This window comes from Sipha flava, unplaced genomic scaffold (assembly GCF_003268045.1).
Source record: "Sipha flava isolate LNK unplaced genomic scaffold, YSA_version1 303_pilon_pilon, whole genome shotgun sequence".
Classification (NCBI taxonomy): domain Eukaryota; kingdom Metazoa; phylum Arthropoda; class Insecta; order Hemiptera; family Aphididae; genus Sipha; species Sipha flava.
The window spans coordinates 633,346-660,918 of NW_020272979.1; the positions used below are offsets into that span (position 1 = coordinate 633,346).

At 25.5% G+C, this 27,573-nt stretch overlaps 1 protein-coding gene across 2 annotated transcripts in view; it reads right to left on the bottom strand.

The window, feature by feature from the left end:
• Positions 1-27,573, bottom strand: part of LOC112686301 (furin-like protease 2) — a 136,925-nt gene that overhangs the window by 72,627 nt on the left and 36,725 nt on the right. For both annotated transcript variants that reach the window (XM_025558516.1, XM_025558515.1), the window contains exon 3: positions 12,261-12,365. In XM_025558516.1, coding sequence (XP_025414301.1) covers positions 12,261-12,365 — 105 coding nt within the window. The remainder of the gene's footprint in view (positions 1-12,260; positions 12,366-27,573) is intronic.

Below are 27,573 nucleotides of genomic sequence, written 5' to 3' on the forward strand. Positions count from 1 at the left end.
ATGATAATGATAGTAATAATAATAATAATAATTTACAATTTATAAAGTAAAGTTATTTGAAACGAATAATAGATGAGTGTATGCAAAGCCGTAACCATTATATATTATGTACCAACATTTTAAACTAATTATAAACATGAACAAAAGACAAAAAACACCATAGCAACTGGAAAAATTATAACAAACTAAGATATTTACTCTATAAAGTTCCTAATACTGAACATAAAGCCAATAAATATCAGAGCATTGTGATTCTACTCATAATATCCATAACTTGAAGATTCATTTCGTATAATTATTTTAGTCTATATTGTCATTTAAAAACACACGAATACAATTAAAATTAATATGTATAAATTATATCTAATATTAAATATAATTTTTAATTCAAAAAACTTTCCAGTATACTAAATTTGTGTAAGAGTTTCAAGAAATTTTAATTTTATTTTCTTATTTTCGAGTAAGCAACACGTGTTCATAGGTTAAAAGTTTTAACAAAGTGTATTTCTGTAATTATAAGAAGTAACACGATCGAAAAAATTGAAAGATTACTTTAAAAGCGTCAAATAAATTTAAAATTATATAAAATACAAATATTAATTGTGACTGTTATCTATAAAATATGTCAAATTAATCTAAATATACCAAATGACCAATGCTGTCAATGGTCTTTTCTTAATAAAAAAAAAAAAAATGTGAACAGTATTTTCTAAAAATGTTCACAATCAAAAACACTTGCATCACATTCCAAAAAAATGTCAATAAATGAGTAGCAATAAAAAAAAAATAACAATATGAATAATCAAAATTTAAATAATATGAAAGAAATAATTGTACAAAAAAGAAAAACTTTGTATTTAATTTACATTGAAAATCATATACTTGAATATACACGCAAAATCAAACACATACCAGTATATATACATTATAAAGACATTCTTTCTTGCATATGTTCGGTACAGGAATACGGTAATATAATAAAATAAGTGAAATAATAAGATACAACATTTGTCATCGCAGCATTGTTACGTTATAGTATGTTATATATTTTTGTAAATAAATAGATAGTCGTATAACTTGAATAAAATCTAAAATAATATTGAAATATAATAAATTATTATACATACTTATATTATTATTAATAATGCATAAAATGCGAATGTGTGTAGCACATGCGCACACACAGCTTGGAAAAATATTTTTAAGAAACTTTATCAATCAAAAAATAAAAAAAATAAAACATTAAAATAGGTAGCGCAAAAACTGGTAGTAATTAATAATACGCCACAAATCATGCACTAATGGAACAAAAAATGAAAACCAACACTGTACTACGCGTGTATGGGTTTATATCAATTGCGCCGAAAATTCCAGGTAAAGAAAGAAAAATGATGGGATGAAAAAAAGGTATATATCTATTATGCCGGTATAAAAAGGGTATAATTTATAGGTATACATCTATTGCGCCGATTGATATTCAAGTTAATACATTTTGCGACTACCTCATTGATACATATATTGATGAAAATGCAACTTTTTGTATCTTTGGTCATCATGTAACATATTAGCCGAAAGATCAACAAATGCCTGATAGGAATTTCTCTCATCGTTTGAGAAGTATTTTTAATCACCCCATCCAAATATTTTTGTTTTTTATAAAGTTTTAAAGATAATGTAATACAACAATCATAATAAGTATTCTCTTACTTATCACAAATATACCAAACTCTAAATTTATGACAAAAAATAAATAGTAAATTAGACATAATTAATTTTAATATTAAACTTAAGAAATTTTCAAAATGTGTAGGATTAGTGTAAATATATATATATTATAATATTAGTGTAAATACCAAGTATGTAAAATGACAAGTTTGATTTTAATTTTAATTTTTGTTTTTAGCCATTATGATTTTTACTTGTACTGTATAGTTATACCTGCGCAATAGATGTATACCTTTTAAATATATCCTTTTTATACTGGCGCAAAAGTTGTATATTTTTTTAATATACCCTTTTTATACCGGCGCAATAGATGTATACTATATAGGTAGTGTTCCAAATGTGCCGCAATTGACAAATACCGGCGTGTATCAAAGTCGTAAAGCCGTTATTAGTACAAAATTATAAAAATTGAAATCCACCATCACCAACATAATTAATAATATTATAATCGTAATAGTTTTAATATTTCAACGTATTATATCTAATACAAATGAGTGCATAGAACGTAAACGTGCACGATTAGCCGATTATCATCGTCAGTGACGAGACACTGCAATGTCATGTTATATGGATGTGTAATAAGAAGTTATTTTGCTGTCGAGGTTTTGTTGGTACGTAAGTTAATTAACAGTTACATTGATTGTGCCAGCCGGTGAATAAAGTGGCATTGAAGGTCCCTTTAACGTATATTCTTATACCCACCGTTAATTTTATACACCAATTACCCGTCAAACTCTAAACATACAACGATCCACTCTGTTGGATGTATATGTAACACTTAAAATTATGTCGATTCGCACTCGATACTAATATTATGATAACAAGGTATTATAAAAATATATTTATAAATGTATTCCGAACCTATAATCAATATTAAAATAATTTTTTCAAACATTGATAAAAAAACAACAGAATTAGAAATTATTTTACAAATAATATTAGTATTATGATAGTTTTCAAATACCAGTTTAGGTATATAATACCAGTTTTAACTATTTTGATACAAACTAGAGACTTTTCAAAACTTAAATGAACACAAACTTCGAGCACAATAAAATATTTTAATTATTTAATTCAGCAATATTCAAACAGTACTCCGCGAGAGAAGTCAGGAGCTTGTGGCTACGTGGATACATCTGAATTAATTAAATCCAAATATTAACATATTTCCATATTTCTTAGTAATCGAGATAACACACTGGTACGATTACTAGAATTTCGCAATTAATTGTATGTTTTTTCATTGAACAACCATTTAATTTAAAACTCAGACTTAATGATCAAATTTGTTAATTTTGACTCCATTACTTGACTGATATTTTCACAAAGGAAGGCCAAGAACGTGTTATATAAGCCAAGTAATCAAAGATGCAAGAGTAAATTCATACAAATAACTCAAAGATAAAGCACAAGATAGAGAATCATGGAGACAACATTTACTGTAGACCAATCTACGGATTGAATACTAAAAAAGTGAATTCATCAATACAATGTAAAATGACAACAACTAGCACAGCAAATGATAAAATCATCCGAACTTTAAAAAAAATTTAATTTTGGGTTATGTTTTTCTCAACATTAAATTGATAGTTTAACCTTGTAAAAGGAATATTAACAATCGATTGATGATAATATTGATAAATCTGATGAAATATTATTACATAATTATCTATGTACTTAATATTATTGTATCAAGTAGACATTCTGAGTTTGCGAAAAAAAAATTTGTGAATCACTGATTTAATGCATATAAAGTGCACATAAATGAAGTATTTATTACGAGCTACACTTACAATAAAACGAATTTCAGCATTCTCAGTTTACAGTTTTTTTCGGTATTAATTGTATTTTACGGAATTTTATAATTATTTTGTACACATAGTTAACATTTTAAGAATATTTAGAACATATATTTCTATTTAAAAATTTCTATAAGTATAATTTTTAAAATAAAATAATTCAAACCTTGATGTTTTAATCAGAAAATATACCATAATATTAATGTTCACTATTATGATTTGTTTTACTACTACGTTTGAATTAGAACAATAATTTATTCACCACTAAAAAATAAAAGTAAATAATATAAAACCTTACAGTAAAGAATATAAAATCCATAACATACTATTGAACACGTATTTTCTGAGTTAAAATAAATTATATAAAATTTAATAATGGGTTAACTAATTATTTAGGAGTATATAAATAATAAGTCATTATATAATTATTGCAATAAATTAAGACGCAGTATATTAATTATTTATCTAACTCATAGTAAAAGCTTTCTATATAGTATGAAATTAATACTGATAAGTCATTAAGTCTCTTTGTCATACTAATTTAATTTTAAAATATAAATTTAAATTCAATGAAATTATAATAACATTATAATCATAGTACAGTAATATAAAAACAGCAATAAATAAGATAAAAACTGATAATAACTGACTCATATGAAAAATAAAACAATACGTATAAAAAAAAAAAATGAATTTTTAGGTAGGTACAAAAGAAACGTAAAACATAGTATTAGGGGGTAATATGGGGGACACACACTTGTTCTATAGCAGAAATAACTATTACGTATTTTTTTAAACTGCTATCCCGATCACAACCGGTATCTATCATTTGTTACGAGAATCCTGTGCGGCAGCGTTACAATATGAAACAAATGTCTGAGTGTATAAGTGAAAAGTCATTCCAATAATTAATATATTTTTCCACCGTAGATTCTGAGTACAACTATTTGAATTATTATCGTGTAGCAGATCTGTAAATCGCTTTCATTTTATTCTTAATAAATATACTCAAATGACTCATTATACTAAATTTTTAAATATATTGTTAATAATTATTAATAAAATTAAAATAAATACTATATTGTCACATATGGTATATATATATATTGGAATTCACTGTAATAAACTCGTCAATCAATTATTTACTTTATTATTGGACAATCAACAACGGAAAATTAACTGTGATATAAGTGTGGTGGACTTAATAAAATACTAAGTATAATAACAATAAAAAACGAACTACAAAATAATATATAAATACTAGTGGAGGTACGCTCTCTCATTAATACTGTTAAGTATTTGATCCTTACACAACACATATTGTAATAGCTATTTAAGTTCGTATATATTTTTTTACATTCTCTGCCATCATGGTTTCTGTAATAATAGCCAATGCCTCATGCTCGGGTAGAAATTATTAATCTAAATATCAAATATTTTATTCTAATACATCGTAAAACGTAATTTTATGTAAGAAATAAACCATAGGTACCACTATCATATACTTTCTCCGAGCTCACGTAAGGCTTATTTATGTTTCTAATCACTACAAAGATAAATGCAACTAAAGATCTAAATAAGAACAAACCGATATACTATTATAGTTACAAAAAAAATAATAATAACTAAATTCCTTTCGATTTTAAGTCTCTTTTATTTTATTTTCATCATTTTTTTGTCTACTACAATATGCATTTAATTTTCATACCAATCATAAATGAAATTTCAAACATAGCCAAAGGCCATACTATTTCAATCAAAGTATTTGGCAAAAATAAAATAAGAAAAATAACAAGTTTAAAGATCTGATCGATATGTTGTTTTAACCAAACAACACAATAGAGACTAGTATATAAATGACCACTCACTATAAGTTATTATAAACAACATAGCAAAACAAACTTGTTTTATTCCCAGGACGATGTTATTCAAAAAAAAAAAAAATATATATATATAATGAATTATGTTGAAAATCAAAACTGTATAGTTTAATAATTGAGATTATTATAAAATCCTAAAACAAATAATAAAAATTTAACATCGTAAGTATTAAATTAATTTCACCAAGGTTCAAAAATAAATGGTACACAAATTAAAATAAAAATATACGGAAGAAATGTTTAATATATTATTGAAATAGAAAAATATATATTCAACTATATATATTAATGCTCCCTTTATGTCTCGTAGATAGAAACATTTGTTTATTTATAGTTAAACCGAAAAAAATTATATATTGAAAATTATAGTTCTGAAATGTTGCATTAAGTAGAAATTTCATAAAAATAATTTGGAATACTTCATCCGCCCGCCATGACGCGATCATGGGCAATAATAAAACGAGAAATACACTATTATGGAGGCAATTCGATGATGGTTTCCTTCCTGTAAAAGTTCACGGTCTGGAATCAGATAAAATTTCAGAATAAATTTTTTTCACCCCCACTTCACTAAGTCAAATATTTTAAAAATTATAATTATAATTGAAATTTAAGAGGCAATGATATTTCCAACTGACTCTTATATGTACAGTTTATGTAGTGTGGACCAAAGGCAGACAACATTTTGACGTACCGAAATATAATAAAGGTGTATAATTGTACGAAAGTGGTCCTCAAACTGTGTTCCACGAAGCCGTAGGGCTCCGCGAAAGAAGCCTAGAGGCCCGTGGCTCCTTGGGCATATCTGAATTAATTAAATTCGAATATTATTAAATTTCTTAGTAATCAAGAAAACACACCAGTACAATTACTTTAATTTCACAATGAATTGTATGTTTTTTTTTTCACATTTTAATTAAAACTCAAACCTACTGATCAAATTTGTTGATTTCGACTACATTAAATTTATCATTACAAGATAAAATGTTCACAGTTTTCAGGACAAATTACAAAATCCAAGCTTTAAAATAAAAATTAATTTTTGGTTGTCCAACATAAAATTGATAGTTTTACCTTGTTAAAAGAATATTTATTAATAATATTGGTGAAGTGAATGAAATATTATTTTATAATTTTATAACCTAATATTGTTGTTACAAATAGACAATCAATATTTTTGGAGTTTCGTAATTATTTTTAGGATTTTAAGAGCTCCAAGAACAAAAAAGATTGAGAACCACTGCTATACGATAACACCGTTGGATTGCGTGCCACTTTATTGCCTATATGCACGATATGCAAAGAAATAAAATGAAATTAGCTAATACCTCTATTACATCTGACGCTAAAAAATCACAGGTACTGATATACCATGTCGACAAGCACAAATTATCGACACGGAACCCAGTATAATAATATCTTTAAGTCAATCATTACATAGCATATAATAAATAGAAAAATAATGTATCATTGCTTTTAATTGTTTATGGCAGGTATTTTTTAATAATAGGTTCTTTTGTTTTTAAGTTGTTTTTATTTCAGATAATTTCACCATAATTGATGTAATCGTCAAAAAAATTTAGAAAATTGAGAGTAATAAAAAACGAATTATAACATTTATATATTTTATGTTATAAACTTATAAGATAATCTAAATTATTTCAACATTCACAATTTTTTGTATAAAAATATGTTTTAATCTTGTTTTTCCTGTATAACCTATACGAGTATAATGCTATTATTAACTATATGATATAATATATCATCATGCATTCATTGTAATTATCAACTTGTAATAGTTTTTACTGATAGCTCTTAAATATATATATGTAAAAGTTATTTATTTATTTTATAACAACATTTATAGGAATACTTAAAATAATAATATTTATTAAATTAATAAATACGTTCACGTAATAATACCACTTAATCATTTTACTTTCTGGTTCGGTCAATTATATTAAATTCGTTCTTGATTTTTTGATTATTTTTTTTTTTATGAATTTAATACTTTCAACTAAATATAATATACATCATTATTATAATACGAATTAATTTTTTTTTTAATTACAAATCTATAACCTTACAAATGTAATATAAACTAAAATCAATAAAATCAGAAAAAAAAACTATATCAATCAACGAATTCATTTAGCTGTTAAATAATTTTAAAATAATTACACAAAGTATAATATACTTTAAATTATTTATAAAACATAAGAATTTAAAATTAAATATATTTTACAGTATACAATTGAATTACTTTATAATTCAATATTTCAATTGATTTATTTTTAATTTAAAAAATATAACAGATCAAAATAAATAAATGCTTAAGTAAAACTTTAATAAAAGTGAAAAATTGTAGAGGTTTACAGTTTATTTGCATACATCTTCAATTAACTTTGACGTCCTATTAAAGATGGTATGTCTATTAATCAATGAAAATAAGAAATTATACAGTTATACAGTCAATCCATTTTCTTCAGAACAAATCAGTTTTTTTCTGTTGGATTTTTTAATAATTTTATTTTCCTAGTTTGTTTGATAATTATTTTTTATTGTCTAAATAATAAAATATTCTCATCTCACAAAATAATTTATAGGCATATACCAATAATTTTATTAAAAATAGTAAATATTTAATTATTTAAATAAATAAATAAAATAAAATGTAAAAATTATACCTGAAAAACAAATAAAAAACTGACTCAGTATTTAAACCTATAAAAAACAACAAGGTAATTTATATATTTTAATATGAGACTTTGATAAAAAATAAATATTGTACACTATAGAAAAATCTTAAACGTTTTTAAATACCTAAATAATACTAACTTGTGATTCTTATTGTTTTAATTAAATAAACAATACTTAACAATAATTGTTATAATTATAATAATAAATGTTATTAATTTGTTAAATATCGAATATGCTAGGGTATATTAATTTTGGAGGAAAAAATATTTAATACAACACGTCTCAATAGTTTTCAAATAATGATAAATACAAAACTACGGAATGATTTATTTCTTCTTTATTTAACTCTTTTTTAACTTGTTAAATGTACTGAAAGTAAAAATAGTTGAAAAATATGTTCTAAAAAATATTATTTTTTAAAATTCCAAATTTCAAAAAAATGATCCCAATGATTTATAATTTTCATAGATATAAAGTACGTACTATATTTGTTATATATTACCCTATTTGCAATAAGTGTATGACGAATTAAGCAGATCGGTCGACATGCAAGTCAAGCTTAAAAAAAAAAAAAAGAGTGCGCTGTGGCGGCAATGGAACAAAGGTCGACTGTATAATGCCTATTATACCCTGCACAACTAAATGGGGTTAATCGGCGTTCACATCGACGGGGGAGGGGGTTCCAGCATAAATGCAAATATTTTTATGACTTCTTAATACCTATGCCCTTAGCTGTCACAAAAGACAAGAACGAACATTCGGATTTCATCTTAACTCTCTGTTCTGTGCAAAAGTAGTTAACGAATTTAAGTTAAAGTATTTGACGAAAAAGAGAAAATACATTCAATCAAGGTAGAGAAATAACAAATGTATGAAACTTGACAAAATTTAGATATTGATTTTTACTGGTGGTAAATAAGAAACAAAAAAAAGAAATATTCAAAAAAAAACTCAAAATTGCCCAAAATCAAACCACCCTCACCAACAAAAAAAAAAATAAAATCCCCCAATAAAATGTGCATACATTTTAAATACGCATAAAATTCTTCTCTCGTGTATTTAATGAAGATACGTCAACATTTAAGTCATTTCAGTAAATTTACATGTTTCTGCTATTATATAATTTCTAGCTGATGCGTTTGTGCTACAAACATTTTACAACTGGAAAAACATCTTTAACTTTGATTTATTTTATAATTACACTAACAAATGTTTAAAAAAATTATTTTAAAATCCTATTATAGTATAGTATAGTCTTATTGATTACTTTTGATCTATACTGGAATTTTTTTAGGGAATATACTATACAATATTATACAGAAGCTTTAATAAACATGTGTAACAAGCTCATTTTGCATCAAAAATTAAATATTTAAAACAACAAAAAAATTAACAAAATGGATAGATGTTTTCAACCATTATAGTTCAATAAATTATCATTTTATCATCACCTGATTTACACCATTGAGAAAAAATGTTCAATAGCTATAACTATAATAGACTATAAATTATAATAAACTATAAATCTCTAAAATAAAAACCTATAATAATCTAATAAGAACTGTTATGATAAAATAACAGACCCTAAAAACATCAAATATTATTTTTATTAATTTCCACTATAGGAAGAAAAAAATTTTATCAAACATCTAAAATCATTAAAATAAGAAAAAATATTACATCTCGTTCTCTTCCGAAAACCCCGGTCTTCGATATCCGTTATACAGAAAAATTATTTCAATTCCCTTTAATAAAAGAGGGTAAGTTGTTACAGATAACATTTAGTTTTAAGAACAAAATACCAATGTTAGTGTGATTATATTGTATACTTGCCAAGTCTGAACGGAAATGTTAAAAAATAAAACATCTCACAACTTTTCAATACACACCCCAAAATAATATAAGAGTATATTATAAACAAAGATGTCACAAAACATGAAACTATATTTCTAAACGTTTATTTTTTTTTTATAAAAGCAATAGTAACGTTATAGTAGATATAAAAAAAAGTTTTTATTCATCATTATATATAATATATGTGTATAATAAACATATTACTATTTCCAATTATACTACTTCTTCATACGATAGAATCACTTTTGTTATTCATCATAATATTATTCTATACTGTATAAGACTCATTTCACAAATTATAAAAATTATTAGGTACTTCAAAATAAAATCGAAAACATCAACTAGTTTAATATTATAATAAAATTATGATTCATATTTAAAGTCTACAATTAAAAAACAATTTTTTATGAAACAGGAAAAAGATAAATAATTATATACTTAGTGCTCTTAATTTTCACGAGTAATATCCATAATCAGAAATACTCGGATACCCGGCAAATACGTTTAGCAACCGGGTAGTACCAGGTTGCTAATTCCCAGTTTTTTTGTTAACTTATCAATTTATAATAAATAATTTTTCCCCTCCACTGTAAAAATTTAAAAATTAATTCATATTAAGTAATAAATAAAATATTGTTATTTTTTTTTTTTAGATGATAATTACATAATAATATATTGTTTTTAGAGTACCCAGAAAATACGGTACTCGAAATTGTCGATTACCTGATTTAAAAAATCTAGGCCAAATCTGAAAAATCGTGCTACTCGAGTAGGTACCCGGGACATACCTCAGTAAATGAGTAACATAAATATGAACTTATTTTATTATAAACTGAAAATGAAAATGCAATGCATTTACATTTTTAGTTAAATTAATTCATCTGAACATAATTTAATTGTATAAACTAAATTTATTTATAATTCATAATTCATATTTTAATTAATATATTAGTTATATCAGGCCTTTGCGCAGCATCGTACAAGGGGGGGGAGGTGTTTCAAAATCATATATGTTATGTTATAGGGTCAATAAAAAAAATACACGTTGGGTATCCATGATCAAAAATATCAGGATCGCATACCAATAAATATCAACTAATGTCTGAACAACTTGAAGAATTTATTTATCAGTGAAAATACGTTCTATCGATAGCTACATTTACAATGATAATCGACAATAGGTAGAAAAGGCATGAAACCCCAAAATAAAAGTGCATCTAATCCATAAAGTAGGTCCATACTAGATAACTATACATGAATTTTCAATTCAATTTAATTTTATAGAATGTGGACTATATTTTTAGTAAAAATATAAGTAAAGAGATCATCAATAGGGTGTTAAAACCCTCGATGTGCAAGGACGTGAATTATGTAAATATAAATTACACCATACTAAAATATTACATGATAGGTTCAAACAATTACAAACATTAAAAAATGATTTTTTATTATGAAAAATCACCCTCAAAAATATATTAAGACAAATGGTTATAGAAATCAGAAATAGCTAGAATTTTAAAAATTAATAGTTTTTAACAAATAATTCGCAATTTTTACAATTGATTTAATTTACTAGTTTTATATCAATCAATGAGCAAAAAGCATCAATATCAAACAATAAGCATGCTTATCTTTTAAAAGACAACGATAAAAACCTATTAAAATACCAATTATTGCAATGCAGAAAGAAACTGATTGATTAATCAATGTAAAAGATAAAAAAATGAGAAAACTCTAGAATCTCAACAGAAGTTAATTATTTTTTGAAAATTCATCTAAAAAATAATTGAAATTTAACTTTTCATCCGTCAATCGAATGTGGAATATTTTGTGAATATATTTCTTACATCTCAGTCTGTTAGTTGAAACCTGTAAGCTGAATTGCAAAACACATCTCTGGAGGATCAGAATAGTGAGCCACACGCAGGTGAGTGTGAATACTGAAACTGGCCTACACCAAATCATATTAAACGAGGCGTCAAGTATAATGGTTGTGTATAAAATCGAAGGCAGTAATGAATGACATACCGAAAAGCCTGCGAAATGTCTTAATATAGTATACGAGTTAGTTGCTAATGAGTATCTACACTAAAACCATAGATCAAACGATTATGTACATTTTAATTAAAAATTTCAACGAAACAAGACAAATTCCGGTTAAATGCGGAGAAAAACAAAATATAAGGCCCCAGAAAGGTGAGAGGAAGGAAGGCAGGCATTAATTATTGTTTTTACTGATATTCAAAAGAAAACTCTATTTTATGTGAACATAATATATTAATATACAACGGACATAACTTACCTCAGATTCGTCACTGAGCTTTTTGTGGTGTGTATGACTGATCTCCAACGACCGTTTGTGCACGTGTTTGTGTTCAAAAAGGTAAAATCCGTCCAGACTGCCAATCTATAAAACAAATACAATTAATGAAAAAATCTAATAAGTTTAATTATTTATAAAATACACGTATAAGAATAAACCACTAACTCTAGTCTTTATATTATAGGGTATGTACGTAAGGTATTGAATTCTGAATTGGGTACCAGAATGAATTAATGACGAAATTAATATTCGAAATGAATAACATACATATGTACATGTACGTGTTTTGTTGCTACTCTTTGTATTTCATTTGATTAAAAAATCTGTAAAGTTTTCTGTCACAATACTAGCGGTATATTCACAAATGGATGTGGAAGTACAAAATCTTGTAAAACGGACTCTTTGGACGTTACAATTATTCAAGGCCATGTACTAAGATATTTGAATTAAAATGGCCAAAAAATGTATGCACCACGCAAATACAAACAATATACATTTACAATAAACAATTCCCAAAGGTAAAATTATTTTTTACGGAGATAGTAAGATGGAAAAATGCTACGCAAAAAGTTTTAAATAAGGTTTAAATACATAAAAACTTTACATATAAATGTGAACATTTTGAACATGCATTAATGACCGATATTTCTCTCAACCATATCTATTTTATTTTCATTAGACTTTGTACAGTACTTTATAATTATATGTATATATCACAATACAATACTTAAACTACTTAATTTTCAATTTTTGTTACTAAAATGTCCAGCTCAAATACTTTATTGTTGTTCACTTTGTCAATTAATTTTACTTTAAATTTTAAAATGGTTATTTTTTATAAAATACCTACTAATTTAAAGTAATTTGCTTTACAAAATATAACAAATATGTAATCTGCAAATACACATTTTATATTACCTATAGACGTAATGTAATTACATGTTCCCATCAAAACACCAACATCATGTGAATACATTATAAAATTTAAAATATGTGTTATCGTAAATAAAAGATATACATTTTAAGTTAAAATTGAGACGTTTAAAATGCATACAAATACGCGGATAGTCTTTTGATGATAAAAAATAACTATATATGTAGTAAATAAAATAAAATCCCCACCAAATTTATCTTATAGGAGCTGTTTTTAAGCCTCGTCCCTTTCCCCTCTCCTTAGAAAATAGAGAAAACGTGTTAACGTTGCAGCAAGAGTTTTACTTGCACGTGGTTAGCATACTTCACATTGACCAACAGATACGTGACAGCGAAAAATCATAGAGAGAAACTAATGTTTTTTTTTATCCCTCTATTAAACAATGTTAGCAGACATAGTGACTACAGTCATGATGATACAGTGGTTTGACATAATAAGAACGATCGACGATTCTAACGCATGCATAACCCTAGCCAAAACGCAACTCGCGACTGTTACTGTATGCCACATACCATTCACTCATGCGTTGAACGTTGATAAATTTCAATCCAAAATTCCACAATGTGCCTGAGTCTCATTTTTAATTGAATATTATTTTGATACTTTCGTTTTAAATATAACAATAACTTTGAACTAGTGAATTTTTGTAAATGTCAATAAAAGTCATTATGTCCGACTGTAAAAGTAAAATAGTTTAATGAGAAATATTTTTAATATTTTTAACCACGTAAAAAGTATGCAACAAAGCTATATTTTCAATAAAACATTATTTAATAATTTACTAGAAAATTGGTAGTTGAGACTACCATAAATAAGTATAATACATTTTTATTTAATAAATTGTGACAATATGATTTTACCAATAAAAGATTAAATAAAAATTACGTTAATAACTAAGATATTATTACTATATAACGATGTAATGAATTAGTGATTTCATACTTTTTACAACATTTTGGATGGTAAAATGTAGTAACGTCCAAACGAATTGCATATACAATCACAAGTGTGAAAGTTGAAGACTACTTTCGCTTTAAAATGTTTAATTTATTAAATGATATAACGATCAGGATGGTAATGATGGCTGAAGCAACAAAGTAAATAATATAAAAAATATCTGGTTCGGATACAAGCGTATAATAATACATAATACTGATATCGTTAAAAAAAAAAAATGTGTAACGAAAACCGATTACGTTTTATCTTTATTTTAGTACTTATAGTTGTTATCGTTTCGGTCAATGATTCCGAGACTTGAGTTATATGAATAAACATATCCGTATTAATTTGAACTTCCTGTAAGATTTTTCACATGGAAAATAAAACTCACAATACGGCGACAAAATTGACTAAGAATAATTTGTCTGAAAAGAAATTGAATAGCTTTGTCAATAATTCCAGATCGAATGATACGTTGTTTCAAATATCAAAAATATAATAAACCGAATCAATAATTGAAAATCTATGTATCCTATGAGTAATAATAACGTATAAAATTAAGAACTATGAACGATAAATAATATTAATTAAGAGTTTTCAACAAAGAATAACGAGAGCGTAAATACGATTTCACACGAAGTGGTGGGACATTAGGTACATATGATAATACGCAGTGAATAAAAGTCAATAGATTTATATAGCTGAAAAATCAAGTGCGCAGAAACAGAAACATTAAAAAATGTAAATCAATTAAAATCTATAAATATTTACATGAACGCCTCCAAAAACGAACACGGACTTGACTTAGAAATTATAACCAAAAATTTTAACAACCTTTGTCAATATTATGATGATATTTGGTTACTGTAACGTACCTACATGGAAACAAAGAAATAGAATGCCAAGCAAAAAACGTAGATAAACCAACAGAAATATTAAATTATAATCAAAAATCTTTCTCAGACATTAAAAAAAAAAACAAAGGCAATAAACTCATTTACTACTTGGCAAAACCGTTGGTCCAAACAAACAATTAAGCATATAACCATGGCCCTAAGCTCAAACATTCAAAAAAATATACAACAATCAATAGATTAAGAATCAGCCATGTTCGCCTAAAACACATGGTCATCTAATGCAATGATCTTTTTCGACTCGCGACCCACTTTTCTTACCATACTTTTTTTGTGACCCAAGTCAACTTCATAAGCCATGAAAACCAAATAAAAAGTTAAAATTGCTTAATGTATGTTATTGTAGAAGTACTTTTATAATTGAATAAATTAAAATTTATATTTTTCAGGTATCTAGGAAATATTTAATTTTTATTATAAGTAATGATGAAAAAAAATGCATGTAATGATACCAAAACAAAAGAATACACAAAAAAAATTAGTGTAATATTTGTCCTTGACTGTTTTCACACAAAATAATCTCCACCTCGGCTCAATTTCAAGCAATGCAATTTATAGGTAAATGAAATGTAAATGAATTTTATGGATTAAGTCGGGCTATAGCTATACCATTACTTCATTTGATTCTTCATTTTTTTTTTTATTTGAAAATTAAGGCTTCAACAGCAAAGGGAATTACCTTTAAGTTGTTACATATTACATGAGTTAAATAATAGGTTTAAAATTAAGATTTACTAATAATATTTGTGATACTCAAGAATATGATTATTTTCAGAGTTTAGCTTTCGCCAAATACTTTTACTATGTTGGATGGCACATTCAGGTCGGTGCGTATTGAGGTATATTGTAAACACTCCTCCACTATGTGTTCGACAATTAATCTGTGGTATGTGTCGGAAATTGATTGAAGCTTTATTTTAATTATGTATGAGTATACGAAAAAAAAAATGTTCATTCTTATCTTCTACAAATGTAAAATAGCATAAAATAGTACGAATATATTCAAACATTATTTTATCCGATATTATATTTCATACATATTATAATATAAATTAATATGAATATTTTAAATTTAAACAGAAGACTTATCGCGTCCTAATCTTAATACTTACGTGACCCAAAATTGGATCGCAACCAACCGGCTGAAGACCACTGATCTAATGGACAACAAAGGACCACTAACATGCACTTCTTGCAACAAAATACTATTAATTAAGCATATAATAACAGCTTGCCACTCATACTACCTCGAAAAAATAAAAGATAATACCCCCAACTAATCTGTATGAAGCCATTGGACCAACAATCACTGTCAACCTCATCCCTTTACTCAAGGATACAGGACTTGACAAATTAATTTTAAAAAATAAAAATAAAATATATTTTGTTAATTAATGTGATACATAGAAACAGCAATGTATCTAAAAAAAAAAAATTAACTATTGGCCACAGTATCCGAAGTTGTAATTTAGATAAAAAAAAATTTTTAAATAAATTTATAAACGAATAATAATATTTATGTTAATAATTTAAAATTGCAGTTACAGTGTATAAAGAAGTGTACTAGAGGAAAATCCACTCAATATAGAACCAAATAAAACAAATAATAAACAAAAGAGTGAAAAAAACTAAACAAAAAACAATGACTAGTTGAACAACGGATGTTGTGAATTATGAAACTCTTACGTGCATTTTTAGCGGAGCAAATAGTAACATAAATACATATGAAAAAAGAGGGAGGAAGAAAGAGATAGAGTAAAGAGACAATGGTTCACACTACCGATTGCCGCTGAATAACACGGTTGAAAGATATTGGCAGTATATGAACAGAGGTACAATAGGTCAGCAGTGACGAAGGTAAATAATGGAACGACTAAAAATCGTATTATTGAATCTGAAAATGTATTCACACAATTAAGTCAGCAACACGCTTATTTTCATTTATCTATATTAACGTGATTCGAATGGTGAGCTTGTAGGCGACTCACGCGAACCGTAAACTATTAATATACGTCCGCCAAATAAATACTCCCTACGAACATATATAGCTCACCCTAGACGCTGTTAAGTTACATATACGCATACTGCTGACGTATACCTAGTTCAAATCAACAAAAACTCCAACTTTCATCACTCCAGTGATCTCTAGATCACTAGTGGTCAATTTGCAATTTCCGGATAGGGAAAATCGACTGTTATATCGGTTATTAAAAAGTATAAATAATATTACTTGTAAATACCAAATACGATCGCTTTTAATGGCAAAACGTGTAACGGCAATTCAGAGGAAAAATAAAAAAATACGTATCCGAAAAAAAATTCAGGAAATACAATGATTTTTAATGTGACAAACAAGACAAAACTGTTTTTATAATATTTAAAAAAAAAAATTTCTTCCGAGTAGCGTAATCTAAAGATTAATTTGTCACACCACTATACTACTTATATTATTATAAAAAGATTTGAACCAGGAAAACAACTTAAGCGTAAGTGTTAACCATGAGTCGATTTAAATTTACTTACACGTGTTGTGCTTTCAAAGATAAAAATACTACACTAATGCGATACGTATCTATTACTCTAAATAAGTTGCCGTTCCGAATCACATTAAATTTGTTTTTCAACGCAAAAACTTCAAGATGATAGAAAATAATATTAAAAAAGTTGGTTATTAGTCGGATAAAAATCACAAATCGTTATAAATATTATGCTAAACACTAAGCACAATATTATCCAAAATACTTTATTTAGTGTAAAAATATATTAATATATTTCCTGATAGTAAGTTATAATTAAATAATATAAATTTGTACTAACAGATACAGACACGATTTATACTTGTTATATAAAAAGTATCGTTCAGTTAAGCTATAGTATATAAGTATAACTACAATTATAAAATGTTTAATTGGTGTTAACATAAAAATAGTATTTCCTGGTCGAGTACAAAAAAATAAAATTGTCAGTGTTTAATGATTATTGTAAACGTTACTAACATTATAAATCGAATGATTTAACCAGTAGGTTTGATTAGTCCGTTCATTTTTCCAATATAAAGGAAAAAAAACTATTATCGATTTTTTTATGTAACGTGCAAGTAAGAACAAAGAAAAAATAAAAGTATTTCTACAAGAAAATTCTAATATAAATCTAATCAAAGTATTAATGCCATCATTAGTCCAAAACATATAATTGAAAAGCTTTTTTATATTAAAAACAATACGCAAACACAAACAAAAATATCTTGCAAGATTTTTATATTTTAATTCTTCTTGATTAAATAACATTAAATAACACATTTATAACACCACACTCACTAAGACCTTAATTTTTTCCTAAAAATATTTTACTGTAAGTACATCGAGGTTCAACATTACTCTCAAATAACATTTTGGCTACCGTTAATTGAATAAAAACATCACGTTCCCAAGAGATTTTCGAAAAAAAATTGATATTTTTTCAGAACGAAAAAATGAAAGAAATTATTATTGTTTCCTTCGTAATACTATTGCAGTCACGTCATATCTCATTTGTATTCAAACCTCGGCAATAGTTATAACAATTGATTTTATTTTCATATAAAAGTAATTTATTAAAATATACTTCCTGTACTTTTTTCTGTACGTATTCCGTTTTAATAACTAAAGGTTATATTTTTGTTCAGTCAACGGGAAACAATAAATTCATCAAAATACACTATGCCTATTGATTTATCTTCAATTTTAAATATAAATGTATTATACTCGTATAATATACCACCAATCCAGTATATATATATATACATATTTTTTTAAACGTTCTTACAATTAAACTGTATTTTTTATAAATAAAATTTCAATAACCAATACTTATTCAGACAAGAGCAATATAAATTTCAATTATTTGCTAAGAAAAAAAAATTATATCTTCTATAAACATATATCAACATTATATTTTCTAATTAGTTACTATGTATTTCTACAAAATCTACAGTTTAAAAAAAATGTAGTATAATTTTTTCATTCTTTACTTTTATAATAATAAACAAAATAACTTTCAAACTCAATGAGATCTAAAAGATTATTAATTAAATCTTTAATTATTATTCTTAACAAATATTGTGCTTATTTTATCGTACATACATTTTGTTTTCATTCCGTTATATATTAGATGTATACATTTCTTTAAGTAATTTTTAAAATATTAGTATTTATCGAAGTCAAATTTTAATAAGGTACACGAAATTAAGTCGAATTTTTATTGGGCTGCAGATATTACAAAAATATACTGAACAGCACAATTGACTTTTAACTGAGTAAAAAACAATGATTTCAGATATAATCACACGAGTGAATTAATATCAAATACCTAGTAGTAATACATGTCGTTTCACTAAGTATAAAATGGTTACTTTTATAGGGAAACCAAATAAATAAAATAATACCAAGCGAATGAAAATAAAAATACTTTTAAATCATTGTACACACTTTTGAAAAAACTGTAAAATTACTTATTTATTCATCGAGTTTCTTCCAACGATAATAAACGCATAGGCATAAAATAATTTTCACTTATCGTTCATATCAAAGATTTTGATGGAATATATAGGTACTAGTACCGTAAATCCAAAACCTCTCAATCTGTAAACATACAATATACCAACTTCCTTCGAAAATCTATTTCAGTGCAATTAAGAAAATAATCCTAAAAAATTACATTTTACATTTAAGATTAAAATAATTAATATTGACGTAAATAAAGTACAATTAATGTACATCCATGTAGTTTAAAATAATGAACCTATTTTTTGTCCCTATATAGGTATGCACTATTTCGTTATAAAGTGAATTAAATAAATAAAAATAAATAAATTAGAATTTATTATAATAATTTTAAATCATTGAGCTAAAATGATTATACCTATACATATATTCAAAGTTAATTTAAAATTTTTAAATTAAGAACAGTACTGTTGCATATTTTTCAAATGGATTGTTGAGTTTGTAATTCGTAGAAGACGCACGAATATTACATCAACACGGAGTCAATTATAAGCTTATATATCTTTCGGTCATATAATTATCCTAAAACCAGACTATAAAATGTCTGACTTAACCACCAAAATTAGAATACCGGTTAATCTATCCTTTCTAACGACAACAGCTTCCGCGTTCACAGCACCACGATGACATTATTTCAAGTAGCTGAAATCGTTGTTCACCTTTAACTTCCTCTCGCAGTTTCCATAAGATCGCTACTTAGTGATATTAAGTTTATAAACAAAACAACTTAAATAAATATTATTTCTGAATACTCCAAAAAATTTTTACGAAATGCAATAAACTCTAGTTCACATAATATTACACCATTTTCGACTAGTAATATCTCTAAAATACTCACAAAACAAGTTTTTGAAAAATACGTATTTGATGCAATGGAAGAAAATTTATAATCGCCAAGTCTCATATGTGAAAATGAGAATAGTTCCGACAATATCAACTAATCGTTTTCCTACAAATATATTTCATTCGTAGTGTGTGTAAGTGTATATATTCAAATTACCAACGATCACGTTCGTTAAATACAAGGTACAGTAACTAAACGAAGATGAAAAGCAAAAAAAAAAAATATTTTATTATTTTATATAAATTTTAATATTATAGTCCAGTGTTTGTTATTTCACATACATTCTATGTAGGAATAAATTAAATGAGTATATGCTACATAAATAATCGAACGGTATATATATATATATATATATATATAATGTCATTAAATATAACCCATAACAGAAGGAATGTATGTATATTCATTAGCGTGTTTACACCCATTGTCTAAAATTATATTTGAGTATAATAAGTGGAACTTTACAGCATAACGATCAACCCCAATTCATAATTTTCCAACAAACTACGAAGCCAACACCAAACCTGAGAACTTAATTATCCTTTTCGAGTTCAAATTTAAATAACTGTAGTACCTTTGCACCTCGAACCACCCGATTTTACAACAAGAATTTAAAACGATTATGCATTTCTATATCAATAAAAGCTCACGGGACCCATTCTTTATATAAACATATGGGCTTGTTAACAAATATTGGTAATGCGACTAAAATTCGGTGGAGATGGGCAAAATATATGTACATAAATACAATATATTATATTGTATATATGTATATATGTTGTATTGTACATATGTCTGCAAATACATAAATGTAAAATTGTTCACAAAATTAAATTACGTAATATTATTTTATCGATGTTTTTCTATGACCCTGTCAATATTATTAAAATGTACACTATAACGGAACATGACAGAATTTTAGTTTATAAAAATAAAATAAATATAATAGTGACAATATCTAAAACGAAATAAACATAAAATGTTTAAAACTAAAAATTACATAATTCTCTGCCCTCCTCTTCTCAATCTCTCCTGAAAAATGCAAATCTTTAACATTCTCAAGATGCAGGGTTCTAAAATGTCATAACACCACAATTAACCTTTATCTCGAATCATACATATTTAAATCTTGATTTAGATCCTAAACTTCGTTGGGCTCCTCATCTATTCAATTTGACAAAATTTACAACTCGCTGGTCGAACTTTCTTAGATCGGTAGCCAACAATGGTAGAGTTCTCACCCATCTATACTTATTATGATTTACAAAACTGGATTATTGTTGTTTCTTTTCGGGTTCTGCTCATTCACACCTTAATATAAATTAATAAACTACAGATTTTATGTGTAAGATCCATCCTTGGAATACTAAAATCCACTCCTATCATCAAATCCGCCTGTCAACCTCTTCATATTATATTCAAATGGCTTACTGGGAAATTTTTTTTAAAACAATTACCCAATAAGGACTCTTGTGTTTTCAATTCCTTTCTTGAATTATTCTACACTTGGCACTATGTCTAAAAAACGCTCTCAGTCCTTGTTATAATTACATACTAACAACTTAACATCTATTGCATCTTCTTACATGGCTGTATGCTACGTAATTATCTCAGCACTTGAAACCATTTTTTCCTTTCCGCCTGATAAATTCTTTATAGGCACTGATTCCCTCTAATTTCTACAAAAACTAGCTTCTAATGTGTTTAAATCATTAAATCACAGTATTTATCCCCTAATAATTAATATTAGACTCTTCCTTTATTCTCTCACAGTAACTGATTTTGATACTTGGAAATTAATTTTCAGACTTATGAGCTATAAAACGGCGTCTCTCAAATGCCTTTCTATATTTAAAATCCTCTGGGCTGACTTTTGTTCTAAGCTCAGGATATGTTTATCAAATTTATAGCAATCCCAGTGGACGTCTCTTCCACCTCTTTTCACCAGTTGGTAACGAAAAGTCTCGCCCACCATTTCAACATAATCTTGGTTACATAATTTTAAGCTGTCTAGAAAAGCAATTATCTCATTCACCTGTCTTCGCTTCGGCTTTTTAATTTACTTTTTGTTTCATCTTTATAATTAACGAAGATAAATAAAACAAATATAAAAATAATTTCAACAAAAAACAGAGTAATTCATATAAAACAATTATATAGATTATAAATATACTTTACAAAAGGTAAATTACAAGATTTTGTTTCCTAAAAATATTTTTTCAGTTAATAGTTCTATTTATACAAATTTTTTTTTTAAATTTAAAATTCTTCTTTTTCTCCTTCGCCTTTTTCTCAACAGCGAACTAACCAATGACCAGAATTTATTATTTTCAATGCTAAAATCTTTTTTTTGTTTTTTTTTTTCCGAAGAATGCAAAAATAAATGGGAGGTTGTTGTTTAGAAAACTATCGAATTTGTAAAATATTTATGATTCTAGTAAAAAAATGTGTTCTTTAATATAACTGAATTATAGCCTTACGAGTTAATTTAAAAAACATAGAAACTGATAGGCTAACTATGTTTACATTGAGTACATTAAATTTTTTCATAGACCACTTTATGTACATAAATACAATATTTATAATACGTATATTCAGAGACCTAGAAATTATAAAATTACACTAAAACAATAATATTTAAGGAACTGGTTGGAAAATTATTTGCAAAATTACTGTACATAATGATCAATACACGCCAGTTAAGAAACTGATATCTGGTCGAATATTAGTAATTATAGTGAACTAATGAAATATAATCGCATAACTGACGAAATGACGAGTTGCAACAACGAAAAAAAAACTTACTTGAAAATTATTTTTTTACTATCGCCCCTTCAAAGTATTATAATTCACATTAAAAAAAAATGTATTATAATTTTAATCAGAATAGCGGTTGTAAACATCCACGAGATGGTACAGTAATTTTTGATTTGGTTGATTGCCCGGTTTTTAATTGGTATCTAAGAACATGTATACAATTCCTCGGGTCATATAAAGAAAAGGAAAGAATAATTTTATCGTTCATTCCATAGCAGTATTCGCGCAATTGGTAACGGTGATGACGTTGATGATGGCACCGGAATATACCCCGAAGATGAATATTTACAGAACCGAAAGGCAGTAAGGATTTTAATTAGTACCAGGCTTTTCGGAAGTCTCATCACGCTACAGTGCAATTTTATTTATTAATATTGTCATTGTTATTATTATCTCTTCACATCGGCCGTTTGCGAATGGATTCCACCAAAGCTTTAATCATACGAAACAACCGCAATTAGTCCAAATTCTGCGCACTAATTAAAAAAAATAATAATAAAAATAACCAAGACAAACCACCGTCAACACAATATTACTACAATGAAATCGAAAGCAGCGGCGGTGGCAGTGGTGGTGATGATAGTTGGTGGTCCGTCGCAGTGGTTGCTGACAATTTTTAATTATTAATTTTTGGTTAGGCATATATATTCTAACGTTTATACATACCAACTGCGAACATATACATAATAATTATTGAAAACAATTAAATACGTTTTAAAAAAAAATTTTAAAATATTATACGAGTTTTTACCTTACAACTAATTTATAGATAAATGAACTTAATTGAAATTAATTTTTTTTAAAAAAAAAGTATGATTTTAGTAAATACCAGACAATGAATTTTTAATTCAAAACCTGTCGTACTTTACATATATAAATATACTCCAGGCTAAGAATTTATTTATTTATTTCTATACTCAAACCATTTTTTAATTATTTATACATTAATCATATTATAGTCTATTTTGTGTTAATATAAGTTATCAGTAAATATCACTGTTGAGAATTTATAGAAAAAAATGTAAATTTTTGATAAAATGATTCGTATGAATAAGTTATGGTTTGGTAATATTGTAAGATTAATGAAAAACTAACACGTATTTTGAAGAGACTTGAACCTTCTTGAGGTCTTAAGTCCCCAAAGTCCTCTCCAATTTCCACCTATTATAAAATATCAAAAATATAATCTCTTAAAATTATTTATAATATTTATTTCAAATTTTGACTTTATGGTAAAAAATGTGTAGTTTATATAAAACAAAAATGTTTATTTTAGTATAATATTTACGTATAATGAATTTTTAAATTAACTAATTCAAATCGAAATTATATAATATAATACAACTTCGTGGGAAAACCACTTCTGGAAAGCCGATAACAGTATTGTTAAAACGGTTAGGAATAGAGTAGAAGAATTTAGTTTTGATAGCAAAGAGCCTAAATGACTTGCAATGCTACAAAAAAAAAAAAAAAAAAAAATTAAAAAAATACGACTTCTATTACAATACATTTTCGTTTCATTAACCCTACATAATTATTTTCTATTATTGAGTAATCAAAACAAATATATGCAATATATTTATTGTGAATCTAAATTTGCAAGTAACTAAAATGTATATCGTAGCAACAAAAAATGTTTTATTACATTTTGAATACTAAATGAAATGCAATAGCATTAATCTTCAATATTTTCAATTTCTATCAATATATCAATAATAAAATGTTGCAATTATTTATAATTTAATACAATATCATACATATATTATAAGAAGATTAAATTAAATTTTAAATAATCTATTATTGTCAATGTACTTTTAATCGATTCGAAAATTTGGTTATATTCGATCATTAAATTAATAAAGTAAAATACATGAGTCCAAAGTAAATAAAACTTGTTCAAAATAACATAACCTCGGACACCGTAGTTAAACACATTTAAATATCCGATTAACATAATATGTTTACATTAGCTGTAACTACACAGACGTCTGTATGATAAAAAAAAAACGGTATTATCATTGTCATCATCACTAGTTCTGTTATGCTCTGTTTACAACTTAAAGTGTTTACACGATTTTTATTATTCGATTCCTTCCTATAGTTATAGCTACGTTTAAACTTCGTGCGATTTCCTGTTCATATTATTCCGACTATCAAAATAGTACACTTCGTAAATTTAAATACCTATTGAATTTCAACACTTCATATAGATTTTATGCTAAAAAGTTTAATTTTAAAGTATTTTTTCATTCTGTTTACAAGAAAGAGTATTTAATTTAAAACAATAAAGGTTTAACAAACAAGTGAGTAAATGTAATATATTATACATATCACCAATAATTAAAAACAATAGTTCAACAAAAAATGTACTTTTTAATGATAAAAGGAACATTTTATACACGTAGGTATTTTGTTTAGAATTATAATAAATCTAAATATTTAACATAAACATATGAGTAAGTATTATTCAAAATATTTTAAGGAGTTAAATTATAAAAAGAAACATAATGAATAACTTTTGTAAAATATAACATATCTCTTTAAATTAAAATCAATCAAAACAGTGGTTTGCAATAATTTCCAAACCATAATGGTATTAGTGCGTTTCATTTTGACTATAATATAAAGAATTTAGTTATGGATTTACTAAACTCAAAAAAAAAAACTTTTGTTTAAGAAAAATATAATATCTATTAGAAGAATTAGTTTTAAAATCTGTTTCAGAGAATTTAAATGGCGTAAAAATAGTCTCATAAAAGTTTACCAGCAGGCAAGCATACATTTTATGGATAGATTTATTTTAAATTGATCACAAAAGAAATACATTAGAAACAAAAATACGATTTGTTACATAAATACAAAATAAATCTATAAATAACAGCGTAAAAAAAAAATAGGCAAATATGTTACACTTGATTATGATGACTGTCCAATTAAATATAATTTAAGTGAAATTATTTTCCAATAAAATAATAAAATATAATTTAAAATTTGATCGAGAAACAATAATAATAAATGTATATATATTCAAAACAAACTATTAACAAAGTCCATATTAGATTAAAATTAGTTTGAAAAAAATTCAAAATTAAACTACTTTATTTAAACGAAAACTAATTTTGAGTAAGAAAAATTTTTTCTTCTCACTAAAATTTCTAACAATAAATAAATTTTATTTTTTTAATTTTTTTCAGTAGTATTATAATATTTTTTTTTTTAGTTAACAATACTTTTTTCCTATGCATTATTTCTTAAGTAAACATATTAAACGTAAAATAAATGTACTGTGAATTATTAATTTTATCAAAATAAAGCATACAACAAAAAACGATGTTGAAAACTACGATTTCAACAATTAACAAATGATGAAAATAAAATAAAATAATAAAAAAAATATATTGATTTAAATAAAATTGGAACTATGATTACTAAATAATAATGCGTTTAAGAAAGTTGTTTTGTGTATCTATATCAAATTGAATAAAATTATGCTCATAATTGTCTTTATTACGACTTGTTAATTTTAAACTATAGTGTTCAATTATTTTTTTATTAATAATCATGAATATAATAACAACTTAATTAAAAAACTTTAATAAAAAGTAAAATGTAAAATATAAATTATGATTGTTTATAACATTTATTAAAAATAAAAACCATCAAACGATTATTCAATATTTAAAGTTAACACATGTACGAGTATATAATAATTAATGATTATTTAACAGCAAAAAGTAATTTTAATATTAATAGATCTATGTAATAGGGAAACAGAGGATTAATTATAATACTATGTAATATTCAGGTGAGAGTTAGTTTGTGTTCAAACCAATATCTTTAAAATGTGAAGATTAAAATTGTAATTAACAAATGTTACTTATACAATTTAAAGAAAATAAATCTTAACATTAACTTATAAACACCTCAAAATAAATATAAATTATTTTACCAGTATTAATCAATTATTTTCATTTTACCAAATGAAAAAAAAATATTGTCTTATTTTGACTCTAAAATAATTCGGGTTCTAAAAAAAAAAAAAAATCAACTTCTAAATTCATCAGTTAGTATAACACCTATTCGAATACATCTAATCTCTGGGCAAAAATACTCATTTGAAGCCTACTGTATATTAAAGTCAACTAACGTAGAGCTGTCATAACAGGAAGTTTTCAAATTTATAGTTTACATGTATATATTGTATTTATATGTTTTTTGTTGTTTTTTTTTAGCATTGTTTTGTCTGAACACCGCCCCAAATATTATCAACACGCAACCGGACATCTGTACATTATCTGTATTA